The following is a 25,087-nucleotide window of genomic DNA, read 5'->3' as shown; positions in this document are numbered from 1 at the left end:
ACCTCTTGGGTTTCGCGTATACAGATACCTTCAACTCGAATCCACCTTTAATAATTATAATACAATATATTGTTGATATCAGCTAATAAAAATCTATTAAATTTCACAAGATAATACTATTCGAATTAAACATAAATAATAAATGTAAAATTTTGTCAAAATTCAACTTGATCTTCGATCTTTAGCGAGTAGCTCTATATCATCGAATTTCATGTTGATCTTTAGATGTATTGATAAGGAAGAGAGGTAAATCGCGGACACCAAGTGGTCGCTAGTTGCAATTTCTCCACTTGTACTCAAGTTTCTCATTAAATCCCCATAACGAGGACTCGAGGACTCGAGAACGCGGTAAAGAGATATATATCAAGTCGTATATACGTCGCGACTCGCCGAGAGCTAAGAAGTTGTGTATCGGGATTATATTCTGTTCGCGTGACGACAATACCGCCGCCGCCGCCGCTGCTGCTGCTGCTGCTGCTGCTGCTGCTGCTGCTGCTGCTGTTGCGGCAGCGGCGACGATGAAATCTCTACCATAATTCAATCTAAGCTTTCGAGCTTTTTCACAACAACGGCGACGTGTTTTAACAGTGCAGCCGGTAGCGCAGCGCCGCGCGCCGCGACCAACCGGTCGGTCGTAAACAAGAGTGCTCGTGACGGCAACTGAAATTGCGCGAGTGATTTCTCACCGAAATTATATGAGAAACTATTCGCGTGTTCTGCGTCTAAAAGCACAGATAAATTCCGTGTGAGAGATTTCGATTTACATTTATAGGATACGAAAGTCGGTTTGTCCTATTCTATTTATGTATATTTCGTGCTTATAACAGCGATCCTGAAGATTATAATCCTGTTTCCACACTGATAGTCTACAATTGATTCGTAAAAAAAAACCTCGAACATGCTTTCTTTTCACGAGAAGAGAAAAGAAAAATGAGAAAGAGAAACACGACGCATAAAAAGGTCGGAGATCTCCTACCTTTTACATCATCGTCTTCGATCGTTGTACTGCTATCGGTGGATTCCTTCACTTGAGAACCATCGCCCTTCTTCGTGATGATGCTTCGACCTGGAGTGCGCAGAGCGTTTCAGTAAATCGATATTGGGAAAATGAAAATGTAAAAAAGATGTCGAGAGAAAGAGAGAGAGAGAGAGATAAAACAAAAGTAGTATCAAAGATTATAAAATAGAAACGAGAAAAAAAAAGATAAAAAAGCGAGATAGAGAGAACATGTTGTAAAGCGGAACGATCTTGAAACGAGGACTAAGATATAGGAGACGAGACTAGAAGGATGTGGATTAGATAGGTCCACTTGGAACCTTCTAGTGTTTATTTAGATCCATTTCTCGATGCGTACTTCGAAACGATCTTGAGAGTGTTTCTCGATTTTAAACGATTGCACGACACTGCAATCAAGATTATAGCATGACATTAAATGAGTCGAGTTTGAAAGGAACGTTTCCAACATCTCTTCTTAATGCGATAATTTTTTGCCTTTTTTCAGTCGAATGTTAATCTGAAACTAGAGACTAGCTTGCTCACTTTCTTTAGTAAAGAAAAAAAGAAAAAAACAAAGAGTGAATAATATCTCTATGAATGCTCATTAACTGCTAAACAAAAATGCACAATTAAATCCCGTTGCTATAATCTATGTTGTTCGTTTATGCGTATTGAAATAAAATGTTAATTAAATCCATCGATCGTTCGTCCGGAACAATCTACACAACGCGGCGACATCGCAGTAACGAGTAAGGCGAATTTTTTTGCAACTCTTGTTTTACGTTACTGTATTGTGAATCGAGCGAGATATTTTCATTCTGACGTGATTGCGATCCCTTTTTTGCATTTGTCGCAATTTAGCTCTATACCTTGCATTCTTACGCATCATAACTTTTGAATTTCCCAAAAGAGAATATAAGATTTTTCACGTTCCTTCCAAATTCCAACCCTTAACATTACGATATAAATGAATAATTATTCGTGTTTTTAATATACACAATTAAAATGGAGGTTCACTTGGCAAATACGCATTACAGCTAGGGATTCTTAAATCAAATGAAAATAATTTAACGAGTACAACACTTTTATAACGATCCAAAAATAGCGATCGAATATCTCAAGATCGCTAAGAATCAAAATACACATCTAAATGAATTGTGCACATATCGGATTGGATATGATGGGAATAACTATTTCAAAGGACAATTAAATGAATAATGGAGAAGAGAAACGGACAGAAAGAGATGTGTTGAATTCATGCTGTTTTTGTTCGTGCAATTTCTGTCGATGCATCGACATAATCTTTCCAACATGATGCAACAAGTATAACCTTCGTTCATCTAGTGGAATATCTTATTGTTAGTCAGAATTCTAAAGATACGTACAAATTGTATTTAGAGGAAATAAGGGAGTTAATAAATAGATATCAGCATCGAGTCTCGCGACGTGTTATCCTTGTATTCAACTTTCAAAACTTTCCAAAGATTAGATAAGCGAAGGCATAAAGAATGTAAGGCAGAGGATAAACACATGCCATGCAATTTGATGTAACGAAATAAATATCTATCGATTATATCACATCTTGTTAAGATATGAAGAACAAATCGTAATACTGGCTGTAGAGTGTTTCGTTCAATCCAGGATAAAATTAAGTTTTAATATGCATCTATATAAATTTAAACCAATTAGGAAGAGAGAGAGACGAAATGCCTCACAAAAGTATAAAATTAAAAGTAACTTTGGTCTCTGATTAACAATAAAAAAATAGTTGACGACCTTCGCGCGAAAATATTCAACGTTACTTCATCTCAATAAAAATTCATGAAAAATAAAGAGACTAGCCTGTAATTCTCTTCTTGTTACTCAGGAACGTTTATAGACATTTATTTCGGAATATAAAATGCTTCTGCTTAATTTATTAATTAGTGTTTCTAATTTTTTTTTTAGTAATTATAAGTCATATGTAGAACAATGTAGGTTAGGTTAGGTTAGGTTAATCTTTTTAAAATTAAACAAGCATGATTCTCAGGATACATCAAGTGTAATCGTTTGATGATATGGAAAAAAGCGGTCAAACTATTGGAAATATAAAAATAAAATTGTTTAGATCAACAATTAATGTAATAGAAATAGTCATCTGACTAATAAGAAACCCTTATCGTTTGCATGGTTTTTTTTTCGTATAAGAACCAACCCTTGCTTACGACAGCGCGACCTATCGATTTTTTTCAAGCTGCTAAACGAAACGAGCCCAAAATAGGAACATAAGACTTCTTAAAGACGACTTTATTAAAATATCTAAAAGACATCCTATGTCCAGATTTTGGACGTGTGTTGTCTGGAAAAAGTATTTTACATTTTCCCGATTGAAAGTGTAAAATATCCCAAAACAAAATCATTTGGAAACTCGTATTTAACGATAGTTCCTAGAATTATTCCTAGAATAATTGAATTTGAGACGTATATTTAAATTTACTTTTTAAAAAATCCTATCCCACTATCACGCAAAAATCTACATTCTAATTTATCTTTTTAATACTAATATTTATCTAATTCTCTAATTTATCTAATCATGATTTATCTGATATTAAATTGAATAAATCACTTTAAATCGCTTGTAAAAATAATCCAATCTAAAGCTATTTTAGTCCGGAAGAGATAATATCTCGTTGAAATGATTAAGCTAAAAGAGTAATGTCGCTCGACAAAAGAAAAAAAAGTAGATTTAGTGTAAATACTCGACCGTGTGCCGTGACACGTATAATGTACAAACGCATTCATGCGAGATGTAGACGTATAAAAAGCATAAGCAGAAAAAGAGAAGAGAAACGGAGATATATATACGCAATATACGCACGATTAATCGGGCTAATGCACGAATTAGCGAAAACATGCTAGAATGCCAAGAGAGGGACGACGATTCGTATAAGTAGCAGTCCAGCGGTTTTGAGCTGGATTAAGCTCAACTGGCTCAACTGGCTCAACTGGCCCTAGCATGAAAAACCTAATTTTTGTGCCCAATAAAAAGATATCGAAACATCCCAGATTAAAAGTCGTCCTTTTAGACATGCGTGTCGTCTGGGATTCAGCATTAGACAAGTTATTCAACCAACTTGACGTGTCATAATTACCAAATCGCGCAAATGAACTTTATTGCCGTGTGTATGCTATGATAAAGGAAAATGAAATTTCGTAATAGTATTTTAACTAAAAGAAATTGAACGTTATTAAAAAATAAATATTTTTTAAATTAATGTAATACTGGCACATTTTATATAAACTCTTGAATGGAATATTATTTTTCTACTTTTATACATCAAACTTTTAAGGTAAATTATAAATATTATTTTTCGCTGAGGCAATTGGAAAATCTCACAAAAATCGATCGTCCCTCGCGATCTAATATTATCGATTATATCGTGTGTAACGTCTCGTGTATATTTAAGGACTCATGTGCGTGACGTATCATTCATTACTCGAATTCTATTTTATTATCGAATCGAGTAGGAGCGCCGAAAAAAATCGTCGCAAGAATAAAGCGCATCCATTTGCACCTCCGACCCATTTCGCACGCTACGTTCTACCTTTGTCAAAAAAATCAGTCGTCGGCAGTAGATAAAAGTCGAGGTAGATGGATAAAAATGTATAGACAGAGAGAGAGAGAGAGAGAGAGAGAGAAAAGAGAGAGAAAAAAGAGAGAGAGAGAGAAAGTGATTTATTCGTCAATGCTAGTTGCTCGCATTTTCTCAAGGGAGGATATTGACAGACAGGCAATAGACCCTAATTTGGAAATTCATAGATTCATGAATTCTCCGGAAACCCTTGAGATCCTATACGCAATTTAGGATTCATAAACCCATAAGTAATTCGCGCGTGGTTCTGCCATTCGCGATATAGAAATACGCAAATTTACGCGATAGCCAAAATTCATGACCTTGAGAAATACGACATAACTCTTGATTAAGACGTTTACTCATTGTCAGTTTAATCTCGAAAACACTATAAACTGAATTAGAATGAAACTCGCATTGTAATTTTATCAATCAATACATGTTAGAAGTTTGTCACGCAATTTCTTCCCGATTGAAATCTATCATGATGATACTATGTACATTTTACGTATATACACGCAAATAAATAGAATTTTGTATGTCAAATTCTACGCTCACAATTATCAGTTTTGCTGCTACACAATCTACAATACAGTGCACAGATATACTATACACGTCGCAAATCGTGTAAATCGATTAAATAGAAAAGATTTGCAAAGCAATTGTTTTTATCCTTTCAGGATATAACGTTTCGTATCACAAAGATAAGATTTTGTATTCTTTTTGCCGCCGAAACGATATTCTCTTTATTTATATTCTAGTACATGACATGTGTTTTCAAAAGAGAAATTAACGTGCACATGTCCGTTGCTTCGGAGAGAACACGAGCAACGTGAATAATCCCTACAAGGATATGTAAATATGCAATCGAAAAATAATAAATGAGTCTACGAATTTCTTGACGATAGATTTCGAGCGATGATCTTTTGCGAAGAAGACTAGTAATCTACCGTATACATTCATGAAATGAGCCAAAAAGTAAATAACGATTCATTATGGAACTCTGAACGGAAACATACGAGTAATCATTTTCGGTAAATATCATTGACACCATCGCAGTCTCATAAAAAGAAAAGCGATGCTATTGCGAATTATCGAAATCAACCAAGCCATTAACGTTAACGAACGATCGACTTGTAAGAAGATATGATTGAGATTTCACGTCCCAATGTGGCACAAGCTCCGCGTGAGAGGCTACACCTACATTTAACCTAAATTTAAAACAATCTCCTTTTTCATACACCAAAATTATAAATTTCGATTTTTTATTAATATTTATAAAAGTTAAAAGAAATACTTTGATAAATTTCACAAATTGCTGCTGTCAAAATCAATGTTGTCAAAAGTATTGACTCGTATAACGATGAAGCAAAAAAATAATACGAGCAATCGAAAAGTAACTTGAAAAATGAACATTAATTTTATCAAAACACACGGTCAACATTTTTAGAGTGACATATTCGGCAAACATTTTCACATTGTAGCTTTGACATAAAGGCTTCACCATGAGATTAAGAGAATCAAAAGGGCAGCTATTGACGAAAACGGAGAATTACGTGCAACTGATTCGATTGATTTTAGAAAGGAGAGTTGCAAGGTGTGCCAGTTCCATATCACAGACGATGCGCGGCCGTGAGATTTCAATGAAATTCAATGAAATATATTCGACGCTCTCGATGATGCGATCGATACTTTTTTAAATAAATTTTTCCAGGATACCAAAATTGAGCTCATTTTTCACGTTCCTTTTTCAAATTCTCGTTTAAATTATTATTGAGGCACGATGTATGTAAAATCGTTCCTTTCTAACAGACTTTCGAGAGATTCGGTTCTTCTACCAGATGAACTGAGATCGAGACGATCGAGATGCAGGGCGGAAAGCAGTTGGGCTAAACGAACCATTGATGCTCTCGATCTGTATTCCGTATTTCCCGAGTTCGTCGCGAAGCGCTCTTAAAACCGATTTCCATAATAGCAATGTACCAGAAGCTTAAGGATAATAGCCTTTCTCCCTCTCCCAAAAGCAAAAGGTAAATCCAAAGTAGGGAATGAAGTTGCGTGCCGAGAGGAGAGCACGGAAAAGTTGGAAGAGCTTAGAGTTTGAGAGTCGGCTCAAGGTGATGAAATAAATTTAATTAAAGTCAAAGAGCTCTGGCACTGGCTCTTATGAGAGAGAGAGAGAGAGAGAGAGAGACAAAAAGAGAGAGGGAGAGAAGGGCATGAGAAGAAAACTCGAAATGTGGAAAGACGGAGAGTTAATTGTTTCGCAGTCATTCGAACAAAGACTCGCGTCGAATATAGAGCGAGGATGGGCGTGTGAAAGAGAACAGCCGTTCGTATGTAAATAAAAACGGTGTCATTTCGCTCGAGAACAATTTTCCGCCACGGTATAAGATTCAGTATTGGGAAATATCTAGTAAAATCGTAAAAAAAAAAAATTTTTTTTAATGCGAAAATGATGTTTCAAAGTACACGATACTACGAAAATTCGATAAAAATGTTTAGTTGAACTATTATCGCATACATTATATCCTTTTTGCTACATATATTCGTTTCGCAAATAATTCGTTTAAAATTAAAAACAAATCTGCAAAACTACTGTCCATTAGAACTGCGAAATATATAATATTGTATCGTATGTATAATATAAAAATAACTGTATCTAATAAAATGTCAAAGTTCAATCGAAATGTTTGATACGTAAAAAAAAATTCCACGTGGAATTATCATGACATTGTATTGTCCGATACAAAATGCACAGGCTTTATTTTCAACTGCAGCAAGATTGAAGAAAGATCCCACATATTCTGCACCAAATATATGTATATACAAGTACCAATCGTATTATATTTCGACTTTCTCAATCAAAATGTATGAATTAATGTTTTGTCATAAAAAATGAAAATTTTAATTCCTTGGTATAAAGATATAATAGAATTTTTCAGTATCATATAAATTCCAAATATTTCATTTGTATTTGTTGTATTAATTAATCCAGTAACCCGAGACGAACTACACAAACTACACACTTTATAAATGTGTGAACATATCTTTGAAATATCATTAAAACTTACAAAAAAGAAACATACACACGTATATATACATACTCTAACACCGACTGTATTAAAAGATAAAAAACGCACGTGTGTTATACAGATATATTTTACACGTGTATCATCGAATCTACGAATGCAAGATGCTTAGCTACTTGTTAATCTAAAGAGGGGGAGGGGGGGGGCAAAGGACAAAGGTCGATGCATACTCTAGGGATGTTCTTCAATTATTTATATATATGTATGTATATATATGTATATGTAAACATATGTGTATGTATGTATGTATGTATGTATGTATGTATGTATGTATGTATGTATGTATGTATGTATGTATGTATGTATGTATGTATGTATGTATGTATGTATGTATGTATGTATGTATGTATGTATGTATGTATGTATGTATGTATGTATGTATGTATGTATGTATGTATGTATGTATGTATGTATGTATGTATGTATGTATGTATGTATGTATGTATGTATGTATGTATGTATGTATGTATGTATGTATGTATGTATGTATGTATGTATGTATGTATGTATGTATGTATGTATGTATGCATGTATGTATGTATGTACGTAGGTATAAATGCATATGCCATACATAATGTGACATATTATCTGTCGAACATCTATTACAAGGATGTGGAACAAACCCGCGTGTATTTACGCTAGTCGAGCAAATAACAGCGAGATGTGTATGTTTATATGTGTGCATATATATGCAAATATATGCAATGTCTATAACGACCCATATTCGCACTCGTCTCTCAAAATGGCAGCCCCATTTTTATGGAAAAAAAGAAAACCTAATGCTGCGCAATACAATTGGGAATGTTGCTTATTGTAATCTCCATGTTTTGATTTGTAATTTCTAAATGTTTTACTTCTTTCGTAATAATGTGCTAATATTTTATTTATTACATATACTTAATAAAAATATAAATATTGTTCATACAAAATTTCTTCCAAAGTTTAAAATACTTTCTATTAATAATTTCATGTGTACATACTTTCGTATTTTTATGATTTTATTTATCACTATATTTTCCTAACAATATAATTTATCAATCTTTAAAGAACTCTCGACATAATCTATATAATATTCCCATACTTTTACACAAATCGATAAAAGATATATATCTAATATCTAATTTTGCATTCAAACATTCATCACATACCTAGCACGAATAGGGGTCAAAAGCGTAATTTGCTCTAAATTTTGGACTGTGCCCAATCCATCGACCAAGAGTTTCCAAACTGAAATAGAATAACAATTTTTTTTTTTTTTTTTTTTTTTTTTTTAAGAAAATATTACATTAAATGTAAAAATACAATATATTAATTATTATACTTTCTTTAATTAATTTCAAAAAAGAAAATTTGAACAATCATCGCAATGTAAGTGAATTCCTTTAATTTCCGCACGCGATATGAAATATTAGTAAAACATGGAATTCTAAATTATTCATCCAACTTTTAGTTAGTTAGTCCAACATTAATTATGTTTAAGTATTCTCGATACGTTCGTCTGTTTATCTCTCTAAAATTGTGAAAAAAACACAAAAGATACATTAATATTTAAATATGAGAAACGAGTGAAAAGTTTGGAAACCATTGATCCAAACACATGAAAATAATCAACATTAACAAAATGTACAGTCATTCATAGGGAAATCTCGCTAGTGGACCGAAACAGTTGAGTTATTTTTCGTTTCGATCCCTTAAAGATTTTTACTTTCCACAGATCTCTTTAATTTCGCTAAACATTCACATTCGTATTCGCGATATATCTAATTTTTTTAAGTGCACTTTCACATACAAATATGTGTTTTCTTCGTACAATAATAAAATAATAATTTACAATAATATATTTACAATAAAAACAGTATTGTTGTGTGCGTTACGTTACTGTTTTGGCAAATCTTACTAATTCCTTTTAATCGGCTTATCTCTTTGTCCTAACCATTTTCTAATTAAGACTTCTTCGTTCCAATTATGATCAATTCCAACACACAACACTGAGAAAAAAATCGACAAACGAAATGAGCAATAATTGATCAATACAGTCTGAAATGATCAATAGTCTGTTTTCAAACAATTGAATCATTTTGACCTAATTGATTGGTCTGAGCTGACTTTCATCCTGCTTTATACTAAGTAATAAGTCCCGTTTAATTGGAGATCTCGTCGTGTCCAATACAGTCTGATTGTATACATCGCGACAAATAATTGGTGAAATTTAACTTTTAAATATTAACTGCCATCACAGCGATATCATCCTTTTAACGAAAGTCATATGTATGCTCTTCCTCGTAAATCGATAAGTGCCGAAAAAACATCGAGGTAAAACAGTGTCTCACTATTGTCCACTCGAATACTTGCCAATCTTATCGACAATACCAACATCTTATTGCGAACGCGTTGATTTTTTTTTTTTTACATATACGTTTTTTGATACATTCATGATCGAATTTCGGCTTAAAAGGCTAAAGTGAAAACTGAACGGAAATTAAATTAAAAAAAGAAAAAAAATTTTTTACATTAATCGTAATTATTTTTTAAAAACAATTATTATGAAAGAATAATAAATCGATCGTTAATTGAAATAAAATGAAAAAAAGATTTTTTCGATATTTTAGCAGGGGTAGATATTCAGTCTTTAATTTTCGCTTGTCATCAAAATGTATCATCGTTTATGCCTTTTCCGAAAATACATGCGCAACAGAGAGTTAAAAATTCTCTTTACTCTTTTATATATATATATATATATATAAATAATATTTTTATAAACTTTGACAAAAAATTTGTAAGAAATAAAAAAATTTTTAATGAAAAATTTTGTTTAAAATAAAATTCGTTAACAAATGTATTTAGATGGGTGCACAGTCTAACACGAGTCTAACTTGAGTTTTACTACATTTTCAGAGATCCCCGAGAATTCGTTACTTGTTGCGATAACTGACGCTCGCAATATATCGAATGAAATACGATTACGATTGAAGAATAAAATAAATAAAATAACATGATCCGATGATTTGCTTAATTTGTACCGAATTACCGTTCAATGGAGTGACAACGATGGCGATTCAATGAAAGAGAAAACTGCTTGAGTCCACTGCGATGACAATTTGCGTTACCCAGAATTTTCGTTTCTGCGTTTCGTCAAAAATTATATGAGTATGTGCGTGAGAAATTATTTCCATATACTTTTCAATAGTAAAATGCATTCTTCTTAATCCTTTCATTATTCCATATTCATTCCATATGTGTATATATATATATATATAAATTTAAATGTGAGGAATAGTTTCGTCAACAGTAAATATATTTTTTTATAACAATATAAATTTTTACAACACTGACATCGTTATTTCATGTTGTGCGATAAAAATCAGTATACAATGATAATTGATGATTTTCTAGTGAAAAACCTAATGGTTCGAGTATTAGTAAATTGACTATAAAAAAAATAATACAGTAATACAGTAATACAGTATCGCAATGAAAGGATTAAAATTCAGATAATTGCTCGCCTCTGTAAAGAGAGAATTGGGCTAGCCATTTATTACACACAAGGTAAAATAGATTACGTATATCCAACATCAATAGCTAATTGTAAGTCGTTGCGTTCTGGGTAACGTGCCACGGTCCTTGCAGGATATGAGGTGCGAGCCATGTGCATCGACTATACGAAGTATACGAAAAAGATGGGGACGAATGTCGTATCGTGATAACCAATGTGAGCCGAATGAGCGAGGATAAAATACAATCATTTGTCTAAACGATTGGAAAGGATCTTGGAATTTTCGAATAATCGAATAATGTAGCCGATTATCCGTATCACTGGATCGTGCGGATAGTGCCCCATTGATTTGATCACTTAAATTTCTTGCTCAACCTCGCTCCTTCGATCATTTAATTGATTTAATGCAAGAAGGGGTTGTCAAAGAAAGGACTCTATCTCTGTGCATGAGCAAAGATATAGATATAGATACAGGTGCTCCATTTTGCAGTCGTTCCATTTTACGCGAAAAAGAAAATATCCTGTACGTTAAATAGAATTTAAAATAGCAAATAGATTCGGTCAAGTAATTGCCAAAAGATTGGTTTGACAATTGAGTAATGAACCGCAGACTGAGAGTTTACAGCACAACCGCATTATAAAGCACCTCTCGAAAAGAGCGAAAAGGCAGATGAATAGATGGTCTCTATGTGGCGAGAGTGCAAGACGAATAAAGAGGCGGCGGAAGGAAGGAAGGGTGGGAGGGAGGGAGGGAGAGGTATAATTTTGATAAGGTAGGGATGTATTCGTATACAGAGACACGGAGACGTAAAGTTTAACGGAAGATATAAAAGTACTGTCTGTCATGGTCCGTGTAGAGCGCTGAAGAGGGCCGGAGGTACTTACCCTGTGTATCATACTTACTGGAAAAGTTCCGCGTCGCCAGCATGGTCGTCAATATAGCGCCCTGTAAGAAGAAAGGAAAGACGCGATATTACCATCAGTTATTTACCTTAGCGCCAATCGCCGCGCGCTTCCATCGGACAATACCAATGGTGTTAAAATATTCTCCTGATATTCAAGGAATGTTTCGAAACGATTTTCATATTTTCTCAATCATCGAAATAATATGTAACTTTTTTATTACATTTTGAGTGTTTTTTAAATCTGTCTACTACCAATTCGGTAAAAAAAAAAAAAAAAAAAAAAAAAGTGCGCGCGATTATGAGTGCATACACTTGTGACGAATGTTCCGAACCTGTCGCGTATCGTAATACGAACAAAGCCTTTAATTACGAGAAATAATCTCGAACGGGAGTCAGTCACCGACGGACGGGCGACCTTAAAAGCGAGGTCGGATGATTATACGGAGTTTCGGGTTGTCAAGTTTACTCGTAAACTCTCGTCTTTCATCAAGCTCGGTGACATTCGTGGCAACTGGCAAGTTAGGAACATTGTCGCACAGAGTGACAACATTTCACTGTGTTCCATAGCAAACATTTCGAGATGCGTCGCCGAACTTTACGTCGTCGGAGACGGACGAGATTCACAAATGTGCTCGGATACTCGTGTCTTCGCGGTCTCATCTGCCTACCCCGAATCACGATCGCAATTAGCGATCATTGTTCATTTCCATTTTAAAACATTTGAATTACGCCTTACGCCAAGTTGATACATTTAATAAAGACAAAGATTTATCGATATAACTTTTTTACCATTTTACCGCAGCGGAATGCTGCGAAATTCTAAAATAAATAATACCAAAATATCATATATTTATCTAGAAAATTTCTTTTCTATACTGAATTCTCTTTTTACAGTTTTTACGAGCGCGACGGCTAACGCGATGGCATAATTTAGGAGAAAATCTTCATACGTCTTATTTCGTCCGTTGTTATTTAAATACTCATATAACATCAACTACGATCCTCATTCGACGTTTACAAACAAATTTAGAAAAGTGCGCAGTTTTATTTTTCATTCGACCTTTACTACACATTACTAAGCTGTTATCTCCTCTTTGACCATTCTAAAGGCTGAACAACTGCAGCGCCGAATGGCAGTTACGTATCTTTTAATTCATACGTAGATCAATTAAAATTTCTTCTCGATTTAAACAATTTCTCGATAATCAACAAAAATGACGATATATTGACAACTGATCATTATTAGTAATCCTTTTAGCAGAAAAATAAAACAAGTTTATTTTTCTGCTAAACTATTCTCCGATACTAAAATGGATATTACGTTTTTATCATAATATTATACAATATGTATGACGGTATTATACCCTAACGAGCCTCGTATTGTTATTTTTGGAAATGTATCACACACAGAGTAACGTAGGAGAGCGTAGTCATAATTGAGTCATTCGAGATGTGACAAATGTTGCAGATTACAATCAACACGGAATGTTTCGCAATCCTAAATAATTCCCGTACTATGTATTATGAAACGATACAAGTACGCATCGATATTCGTAGTGACTTTACTGTACTAACGCTAACGAGAAAGACGAACAAAGACGCCGTGATTCCGCGCTGCTAGATCCATATCATGGCACAGATCACAGGTAAAAATTGTATTACCTGTACGAGCACAACGTGCATTCATTCTTTAGTATTCTCCACTGGCGTGTCTCACGAGAGCGGAGAGTGTCATTAAACTTCCTCGCTTGGCATTTGTATTTTTACGAGTCGGAGTTTAATCAGCATTCGACCATTCGACCATTCGACCGACTCTGGTCGCTTCGACGACTGCCACTGCCACTTCTACGTGCTTGACCGATTACCCGCCTCTAATGCGCATTTGCTGCTACAGCGATTTCGATACAACTCGCGCCAACGCACGCATAGTGGATTCATTAATCCTCTAATATAATGAAACAAATTTGTATTTTAAGTTAGGTTAGGTTAGGTCTTATGGCAAAACAAAAATTGCATTATCAATTTCTCCAAATTGAGCATAACGTGTAATAAGTTGTAATGTGAATTACAAATATTCTAGTTATTTGTACTGTGTTACAATTTAAGTGTATACGAGTAATTTTCCCCACGCTCATGTTATCGCATAGCACTGATCAAATGAAGTCATTGTCGCACGCTAAAACTGAGACTGAAAATGAGACTTTTGGCGTGGAATTCTAATGCCACGCCACATAAAATATATACAAACAATTCTAAATAAAAAGAAAAAAGAAAACAATAGTATGTATTGAAATTATAATTTTCAGGCTGCGCCGCTCGCTCGTTTATCTCATTATTGATAATTGACGTGTTACGACATATGAGTCTCACACAGGTTTTGCGATCTCGCGCAAAAAATATAATCTCGTGGTGGCCGAATAAAACGTTAATTAACCTAGGTATCCAATTATAATTACATCGTACGATCCTGAGCTTGATCAATTTCGCGCGCTCGCTATTATTAATTAAGATAAAGCATATATTGCGAGAGAAATAAATTTTAACGTCAGTAATTCGCGCCGATTTTTCACGAGACGCATCGTTCATCTTAACAGGCGAAAATTTATTCACTTAAACATAGTAGTATAATATTAAGTAATAAATATTCGGCAATGTAAAATCTAGTCTGTGTAGGCTGTGTAGGGCTGTTGTAGGAAAATTTACAAGGGGTTACAAGGTTACAGCCTAGTTTCTAACGTCGAATATCGTGCCTAACATCTTTTTATCTTACGTCAAAAATAATATTCAATCTACAGAAAGAAAATGGTCAAAATGTTTGCACAATAATATATGTATAACACATGAATCGTAATAAGAATTTTAATTCTTATATATTAATTCTAATATATCGATGTATTACATACTAATATATTAATACGTCAATCTCTCTGTAAGATCTTCCAATATAGGTACCTCCTTTCTTCTCATTTGTTTGTCTAAAGAAAACTACTTTATTCCTGATACAAAAAAAAAATATTATTAAACCGTAACCGTATGTTATCTGGTATAAACCGTAGAAAAAGCACATAAAAGCACAACTACACAAGTACGATTCAAATATCACGTGAACGATAAGACTTGCACACGTGTTGTTTAAACGCGATTGTGAATCTGACTGTTAAACGTTTAATAGCTCTTGATGCGTCGTTGCTCGTATGAAATAATGAAATGTTTCTTTGCGCTTTGTTCGGCCATTGAACGACTACTATAAAGTCTCGTCGCGATTATATCGTCCAATTGAGAGTATAAGAATGAAGAAATAGGTCGAAATTGCGTATCCAATTCTGCTCGTAACTTACAAGGACAGAATGCTCCTTGGTGAGCATCGTTTCAATTAAATAAACGTTACTGCACTTAACTACACAAGTATGATTTAACATAAAAAAAAAGTAAATGATATAAGAATCTTTATGATCCATTTAGTGAAGATAATTGGATTACTGTAGAATATTTTTACGTGCATTGAAATTAATTAAAAATTGTAGACTAAAGGCATTTGTGCGTAGACCAAAAGACATTTGAATACATAATATTTTCTTTCGTTTAGCTTCTGAAAATATAAGAAAAATTAAATGACAAAAATTTTGTTGTAGAAAAATTAGGAAAATGGAATAAAAATTTGAAAAATTAAATTGACAATTTGAATATTAGAAAAAAGTATTGATACTCGAATTGCGAAACTATCTAAAAACCATTAATCGTCGTAACATAAAAATTACATTAAAATTAAAATATAATACTTAAAAATTTTATATAACATTCGTACACTAATCCTCGATAAATCAACAAAATTAAAAGAAATTGAATAGACAAATAAATTTTTCACTCTTTACAAGCTTTCGATACTCATTTGCGCCGATTTCGCGCCAATTTTGCGCGTACTCTGTTTCACAGTTAATTATAATAAATTAAAGTCCTTTTCGAGGTGGATACGCATTATATTCGCACGTGTCTTAGCGAGCTTTCGACGTATTTCTCGACGTATTTAACGATGAACGTTGCCATGGCACATACGTGGCTCCGATAAAAAGCGGCACTCTTCGCTCTCATACACCGCGTTAAAAGTATGGCGATTGCAACGACAAGTGGAGTCGTACTGCTCTGATGCGTACCATCGTTTAATCGTCGCGTCGCGTCGCGTGAGATTTGTCGAACAGTGCCGTAGAAAAGGCTTTTATAAGTAGGGAGACATCGTCGATCCTCGATCGAATTATCGTGGTAGCCGCAAAAGTTTAATTCCTTTTTAAGAAATTCTTTGAAAATTATCGAAATTTTTCACTAATTTTTTTGCACCTTTCAATTACCTTTCAATACCATAAAGAAAAACCAAGTGCCGATTGTTGAAATGTTAGTAGAATCTTTAAGAGTGTTGTTGGTAAGAAATTAAAAATTACATTTAGTAATTATTTGTCGAAAAGAAGAATATTACACAGATGCGTAAAATTATGTAAGAAATAAAATTGAAATCCGATTTTATCCTCTAAGCGACAGAAATGATTACTCGAGCAATCAAGATGTTTTGATTGACAAGTTTAGTAAATTATCGTATATTTATCAAGTACTAATATATTTCGCTTTCCGATCATTCATTCGCCTCCCGAGAAAGTAACGCTAAATCGAATTTGCAATATTTCCAGAGCCTTTATATATATATAGTACATATAATACTGTACGTTACAATGTTCTAATTTTACAGATGTTACTAACATCCGCAGCTCCGCACAGATACAATCCAGACCGCAACGTGATAAGCGGACATGATGAAATTTGCATTTGTAAATGGCCAGGGCTAATACACGAGAGTTTGTGGCCGGCGAGAATGAAAATTTGCGCGATTTGCGCGACCGTCATACATTTCCGTCTGCCTGCTGTAAAATTAGCAGTTGATAATCGCGAATCAAACAAATGTTGACAAATCTCTCTCAACAACTCTCACAAAAGCTATATTCGTTTCGTGTATCAATCATAGCAATCATATATGTATTTCTCGAAATAAAATCTCAATTTCCATTATTCTTGTGATATTTGACGATTATTTGGAGCATTGGGATCAAAAGCAATGTTTTCCGATACTAATGAAAACAAAATGCAACATTTGAAATGATAAAATTATAGGTAACGCCGAACGCGAAAGGATTGTTTATCTAAATGAATGTATCAAGTTATTCTTTTAAATTGCGTAATATTCGCGATACCTAGAGAGAGAGAGAGAGAGAGGGAGGGAGGGAGGGAGAAAGAGAGAGATTTTTATTTTAAATGTTACATTGTGCTAAATTGCAAATAAAAGAATATTTTTTCATTTATCGCAACGATAACTGGTTTACCGAGATGATTCACAAAGTCATTTAAATAACAAAATTGCAAAATCGCAAAATGATATAATCATCAGGCAGAAATAGTGAAACGTAAGAGAGAGAGAGACGTAAAAGCGCGCGCGTTGAACAAATATGAGGCGGCGATGGACACACATGGGACAACAACAGACAAACTGCAGAGTGAGACTCACCTTTAACTTGCGCCTTGCATTGAATTTCTTCAAGCAGTCCACGGTCTCTTGTCTATGCACCACAGATGCAACACGCTCACGTTGCTGAAACACAAAGTAAACGAGAAGCGATATCAGGTATCGTCCCAAGAGAACGATTCAAGTTGCCTAAAGTTAAATCTTTAAGTCTCGTACGGCTTCACAGCCGTATAAAATTCTACTTGTTCGGCCAAGACAAGACTATGCGTTCGATATAAATAGTAGTGATCGAGAATACAAACGAATAAAAGACATTTTAAATCTCTAAATCATTCTTTTTAAAGTCAATTCGCTTTAAAGGCTGTTCGTTTGGCATACTATTATTAGTATTTAGTATTATTATCCAAAAATAATAGAGACGACAACGTCTCATTATTTTATCAAACCGTTTATTTTGAATAATCTATAATCGATTCAAGCATCTAATCGTATTTTTATGTATTAAATTATAAATATTTGTGTAAAAGATATATGTATACTAGCAATACTTTTACTATTGGTAATAAAATATAATATATTATCACTAGTAATCTGCTAGTAATCTAACATAATATGATATAATATACACATTAGATTATTTTGTAAATTATATATATATATATATAAAGGTGTAATGTACAATAATCAAATGTAAATTTGAATTTGTTGGAAAACTTACGCAAATCCATGGATGCTTCAATGCCTCGCTGGCAGTGATCCTCTTTCCTGGATTCACCGTCAGCATCTGATTGATAAGATTCTTGGCTTCCGGGGTGACGGTGTCCCATTCTGGACTCGGATACTGCACAAAACGAATGTAAAACTAAGATTACAAATATAATGACAAATGAGATTACACTTATGAGAATATAATAATTAAAGGCAAGTTTAAATTATGAAAAAATGAGGGAATTGAAAACATCAAGTGTTGCAAATTCTTTTCTTAATGTAGAAATCTCTCGCTTCGAGAAGTAATGAAACGCAAACGTAATGGTCCAAGTATAAATGACGTACATCGTACGATCCGGCCTTGATCTGTCCGTAGAGCCGATGCTGATCCTCGTCCCAGAAGGGTGGGTAACCGACCAGGAGGATGTACAGTATGACACCGCACGCCCATATGTCGACTGGTTTCCCGTAGGGTTCCTTCTTCAGCACCTCCGGACTGAGGTAGCCGGGCGTTCCAGCGAAACCTTTTTATCAATCACTCGGGCATTTATCATTTCCTCTCGAAAGACACGGCGCGCGGCGGCGGCGGCGGGACGGCGGGGCGGCGGCGACACGAAGGATCGAAGGGATCAGGACGTTACGTGCGCAAAATCACGTGCCGAGTATTACTACCCGTTGCTTAAACTTCTTCTTATAATTCTCTTTACTCGAAAAGCAAACCGCAAAGCGTAACCGCCTTCTCGCCGATTCTTCATTTATTACATACATATTACATATATAATATGTATGTAAGAAATTTATTAAAAGAATTTAATGCAATAATATTTTTATTTTCATCAAATTGATTATGTCTTTCAATTGTATTAAACGATCCATTTTTGCATTCCTCCTTTCGCTCGCTTCAATTCTTCAATCACCAAAGCTATAACGTAATTTCTATAATCCACGAGAAATAATAATCATTTTTTCACGTAAATTTGACGGACGTAGTGTTAGTGCATGCATATTTTTAGCACCTCTGTGCTAATTTGTTCTCAAAAAGTGGTGGAGATGAAAGTGGCGAGAAACGATCGAATAATACATTGCGTATTTAGTACACGTGAGGTGCTTCAGAAATTTTAAGCACTCCAATCCGATACAACTCCAATCTGAACGCAATTAAATAATGTAACTGTTAATATAAAGAAAGAGTCTTAATTATTTAAGATATTTGACGTGAAAGATACACAGGACGAGTAGTCGTCCTGTGTTTTCTGACGAACAAAATTCTTCGCAAGATGACAATCTCCGAATACGATGAAGAATTTAAAAGCACAAGCAGAGATTTCTTTATAAAACTGTCTGCATGTACGGAAGAGTTCACCGTGCTATCGGAAAACTTTCCCCACGCATATTTTTGCATAAAGAAGAACAAAACGGGCAGCCAGCTGGCTGGTATGCAAATATGCCGACTCGTATAGACATCTGAGTGTAGAATGTACGTAAATCAAACGGACAGGGTACAAAGTAGACGAAAAGATCCAAGTTCGCATCGCGGATGACACGAACGACAACGGAATCTCACAAGTCTATAAAAGTAAGTAGACTTGAGATTTTTTACATTAATGAAGAAAATAAATGTTGCAACGTTTCAAAACGTGTGTTTTAACCGTAAAACTGTCTTTAGTCAATTTTTCTTGATTTTTCTTGATTTTTCTTGATTTTTACTTGGGGAATGATGTGAATGATAAAATAAACGACAAGAAATAAAATATATGCGACAGTTTTAATATATCATTTCTTGCATTATACTATCGATCAACGATATTGATCATCCTCGATACTGGATGATCAACGACAATGATGCTCGGACAAGTTCAAGTTTCATTGAAGATTTATCGAAAATATATCAAAGCCAACTTACCATACCATGCCTGCGCTTCACCTTGCACCTCGATTGCCAAACCAAAATCCGCTAATTTCACAGCCGCCCCTTTCGCCTTGCTCGCGAGAAGTAAATTTTCGGGCTGCGACAGAAAATAGCACAGATCTTCTTTAAGCAAAATTTCGATTGAAATTAAAGACGAGTGAGAATGATAAACTGCTTGTTGAAGAATAGCGTCGGAATTTGAATAAAAACTCTCAAGTCTACGCAGTCGTCAAGTTGTAATGATCGAGAAGACGATAAAAAATCCGTCCTATTATTGTCTAGATTGTACATTTTCCAAGACATGTTGCATACAAGTTGCAAAAAAGAAAAAAAAACAAAAAACGAGACATTGAACAAAAGTAGGATAGACCACGGGCGAACTACCCTTGGCTTTTTCTCTACGTACTTTCAGATCACGGTGCACAACTCCGTTATGGTGGCAGTGGTGAACGCTTTCCAAGATTTGTTGAATACAGTGCGAGGCGTCCGCCTCGCTGTAGAATTCCCGGGCGACGATGTCCTCGAAGAGTTCTCCGCCGGTGACTCTGTAAGCGTTTTACGTTTTAATTCCATTTCTCGAGATCGTACGCTATATAGGCCCTCTCTTTAAGCCTTTTGTGTTTTGTGCGAAACGAAAGAAAAAAAGTGGTAAGATTTCTCCCAAAGCGAGCCCAAGATAACTAAAATGTCGAGTTATAGACGTAACGCACACAAGCTTTGGCGTATGACGTGGAATTTATATGCGCACCGTACCATGTACATTGTACATATAGTACATTGTTCACGCCATCATACGCCAAAGCTTGTATACATCTAGTCTGAGTCGTCGTGAGTCGTGAGTGTTACGACAGTCCTTGTACTGATCCTCGAAAAATGTCTGCATCAGAAATTAAAATACGGTACGAGCGAACGAAACCGAAAATGGTGTGTGTCGTGTTAATGAAAAATAAATGTAAAAGTAAAAGTTCCTCGTAACTTGTGACTCAAATGAAGCAAAGTCATACTGTTGCCACATAGCGAGATTTATTATCGCATATATCTGCGATAAATCAACGCGTTACGAATATATATACTATAGTATAACGAAACGAAAAAGCGCGATATTTTTTCGTCTCGTGCATAGATTGTTGCGACGATATTAAAGGATCTACTGCGTAGATCGGTACCTGCTTGATGCAATTAGAGCTCACGAATTGCCTCGTTGTTAATTAAGTTGAGACTAGATAATCGCGATGACTCGAGAATCGCACCTATTGTCAGCTCGATCGTATCGCGAGTTATTCTCAGGACGATTGCACGGATCGAGAATCGATAAACTTTTGAAATAAAAACATAGATGTATAGCGTTTTTTACTGCAGCGAGTGCTAAAGGTCGATTAATGATACGATGATGCTCTACTTTGCTCTTGTTTCATTGATCGATTGTTAATTCTTACATTATTTTTAAAATAAAAAAATCATAAATTTATCTATTTATCTATTTAAAACTATTGACTTTTCACATTCCATGTATGAATAAGATAATAACTGTAATTTTCACAAATAAGTAACGTCGATTGCAACAATTTCTTTTCGTTGTCACGTATCAAATCAAATGGAAGCATGCAATTGATTCGATTGAACAACAGTTTAAATGTCACGAAGATAATTCATGTTCACAATAAAATATGCATCGTCATTACAGTCATCGTGAGCTCTACGGAATAAAATTAATTTAGTCTCGCTGAAAAAAATATAAAACACACATACATATAAAAAAAATTTAATTAGATTTAGCAGAAATTTAGCAGAAATAATTCGGTATACTTACAGGTCAAAGACAAGATAATGGAAATTCTCCTCTTGTATACTGTCGTGTAATCTTACTGTAACAAAAAATGACGAGACATAAAACTTGTGAAATTACTCGCTACAAAAGTATTGTATTTTGTATTTTGAATGAAAATTTCTCTATTCAGGCGTATCCAGCAAAGACGCTTAAATATAGAAACTAACAAAATTTTGTGTGTTATATAACTACGATGTAGTTAAAAGATGTTTTACTCTTTAGCATTTGCTTTCTGCTCTTTCTTATTATTTATTACAATTGTATTTGTTAAAATCAAACAAGATTTATATAATAAATACAATTTTACATTTTAAATTAAAAAAACTATTCATATATTTTAAATACAATGTAATAATTTTACGCATCATATTTCTCTCTTTCTCTCTTCAATATATTTTAAACGTATCTGGATCTCGCATCATGAAATTCTTAATAAATTGTCGCATCGTACACTTCCGTGCTGATGAAACTTTTCACGATTGGATTAAGGAAATTCACGGCGTTCACGATCGCGATTATCGACGTCATACAAGTGCAGTACGATCGTAAAGCTTTATCCGTTTAAATTCCACGAGTTGCCGGAAGCTTAATGACAATTCCTAACAAGATGTAAATTTCTCTCGCGAACGTGATACATTAGATGTTCCCATATGCATGCCGGTGGCGTCAGAAATAGTTGAATCCACGGCAGAATATCGTGAAAAGGAAACGTGACGCTACACGGTATCTCACATCGTTCTCTTTATTGTTATTGAACAATTATCGCGTCGTCTTGTCTCAACTTTTGTAACGCCTTCTTGGAAATCGTCGATTGTCGTCAATTAACTCGTCCAACAGCCAACAATAAGATCACGCTCGATTATTTAAAGCGATTCAATTGGGTACAACTCCATTCGAGTCAATCGTGTGTAAATATAGGCGAAAACGAACTCGCTTGCCATAATATTACAACGATATCAAGTTAATTTTGACGCCTTAATTTCATCGCTAAAAATATAAAAATAACAATTTATCGTACATATTATTTCGTCGGTTCAGTATTCTAAAAAATTTTAAGCGCGCAAGATATATTTGCGTGTTTAAAATTGTACAATAAAATAAAAGAGTAATTAATTGTATAATAATATGACAAGTTACACACGATCGAATCGTATTGTAACTTTAGGCCATGTACATACCACACGCACGCAATAAATAATTTCTACATGGATATTGAGTCGTAAGCTGTAAAACTTTTGATTTTTGATTTTCGATTTTCGATTTTCGAATATGTCAGAATCGTTTATATAATGTACGAATAAACGCTTGCTATGTTTAGTATACATTAAGGTCAACGAAAGAGCGTTTGATCCAAGAATCTATTTGCTCCGCAAATCAAGTTTAATCAGAGTCAAGTGAATACGTGACTTAGGTTTCTTTGATATTTTTATAACGCGAAAAATGCCGTCATTCGATGACATGTTTTTTCTCTGCATTCTCTGCATACAAGAATAAGAATAATCATTCTCGACTGATGTGCGTAGAATGACTAGAATAACACGAAGAAGCCTTCGATGGCTATAATACGACGCTATAATACGAATGCCACTTCACGCACGTGCTAAATCTGTCCCGAGATAATCTGCCTTCTTAATGAATACGCGAGTTTTCTTCGTTACAAAAGTTGTCGACCAAGTTTATAAACAAACATAAGACACTCGCATAGCTTATGCATAGAAACAGGCTAAAGGATAAAATTTCAATATCTACGCTAGCGAAATTGGAAAAATTTTCAAACTCTTGCCAAGACTTTAATTTACAATAGTAATGGAATAATTAAATCTTCTAATTATTCATATTTCACCCTGTGCGCACACATATACATATGAGATATCTCGAATTTTCCTCCTTGATTTTTCAATAGATTTTTTTTTTTTTTTTTTTTTTTTACAAAATTCGATTTGCCTCCGTCTTTAGCAAGTTTACTTGCATTTGTCTTACCTATCCGGCGGCATTTTCCCTGCAATGCGCCGTCTCTATGCATAGAACCTATTTCGAGATCGATCAACGAACTGGGTTGCCGTCGTCATACCGCCATAATGAGTGCAACTCTTTTCTTGATAGGCGTATCATTTTACAGTTAATGCGCGGTGTTGACACAACAATTCGCTTCGATGCAAAATCTCCCCAGTCTAGTAAAAACCAATATTTCCGACGACTGTCGTCTCGCGTTAACGAGTAAAGAAAATTTAGAACGATATAAATATCGTGAGAGATGAGAATCGTTAATGGAAAATACCATAATTCATTCCTCCCGATCCTCAACCGACATCTATGTTTAACATAAATTAACGATAGAGTCAAAACCTGCCTCTCTCAGGTTTCATAACATCTACTAAATATTTATAAGGAGACAAGATAAATTTCAACAAAAAAATTTCGAAAGATGAATAAATCAGAAATATGTATATGTATATATTTTTTGCATATTAATATAAACATATTCAGATAAATTTTGTGGAAATATAAATATGCCGATAAATTAAATTGATATTACGACACATTTAAATTCTTAAAATTTGCCTTGACTATGATTTTAGAATTTTGTATCACAATTTTTTTTTCTTTAGAAGAATTATAAAAAATTATAAAGATTTATGGCTCCTCTTTCTTTGATACCACGATCAATCCCATTAAATCTAAACGAAGATCCGAAATAGACGAAACATAATATTATCAGAATATATGTGATGGAAAAAAGTAAAAGTACAATAAAAGTTTTTGCCAATTGAAGAAGACTCAAAATAGAAATTTTCAAATTATTACTTAATAAGTTGCTTAATAAAGCACAGTCATTGTACTTTAGGCAATTTATTTCTCAACTGCATAATATATCAATTTGCGCGCATAAAATAATATATTATTTTTACAATCTTTTCTTATTTTTTAAACATGCGTATCTAATTTCATATTCAATTTGAATAAGAATTTTCCATCCTTATATCGATTCGAAGAATAATATTTTCGGTATCAATTGCAGACTAGAAATCCAAGTTCTGCGT

At 34.1% G+C, this 25,087-nt stretch overlaps 1 protein-coding gene across 25 annotated transcripts in view; it reads right to left on the bottom strand.

Annotated features, from left to right (window-relative positions):
- Positions 1–25,087, bottom strand: part of LOC105205626 (calcium/calmodulin-dependent protein kinase type II alpha chain) — a 99,655-nt gene that overhangs the window by 30,247 nt on the left and 44,321 nt on the right. For 15 of the 25 annotated variants that reach the window (XM_039449735.1, XM_039449724.1, XM_039449725.1 and 12 more), the window contains exons 4-11: positions 22,029–22,083; positions 20,625–20,763; positions 20,213–20,315; positions 18,655–18,833; positions 18,320–18,442; positions 17,644–17,727; positions 12,079–12,139; positions 977–1,066 (exon numbers count right to left, since the gene is read on the bottom strand). In XM_039449735.1, the coding sequence (XP_039305669.1) occupies positions 977–1,066; positions 12,079–12,139; positions 17,644–17,727; positions 18,320–18,442; positions 18,655–18,833; positions 20,213–20,315; positions 20,625–20,763; positions 22,029–22,083 (834 nt within the window). The remainder of the gene's footprint in view (positions 1–976; positions 1,067–12,078; positions 12,140–17,643; positions 17,728–18,319; positions 18,443–18,654; positions 18,834–20,212; positions 20,316–20,624; positions 20,764–22,028; positions 22,084–25,087) is intronic. The other 10 variants (XM_039449726.1, XM_039449748.1, XM_039449729.1 and 7 more) reach the window with 2 other exon arrangements.

This window comes from Solenopsis invicta, chromosome 5 (genome assembly GCF_016802725.1).
Source record: "Solenopsis invicta isolate M01_SB chromosome 5, UNIL_Sinv_3.0, whole genome shotgun sequence".
Classification (NCBI taxonomy): Eukaryota; Metazoa; Arthropoda; class Insecta; order Hymenoptera; family Formicidae; genus Solenopsis; species Solenopsis invicta.
The sequence above is the reverse complement of the archived record's forward strand: the minus strand, read 5'-3'. Positions and strand labels throughout refer to the sequence as shown.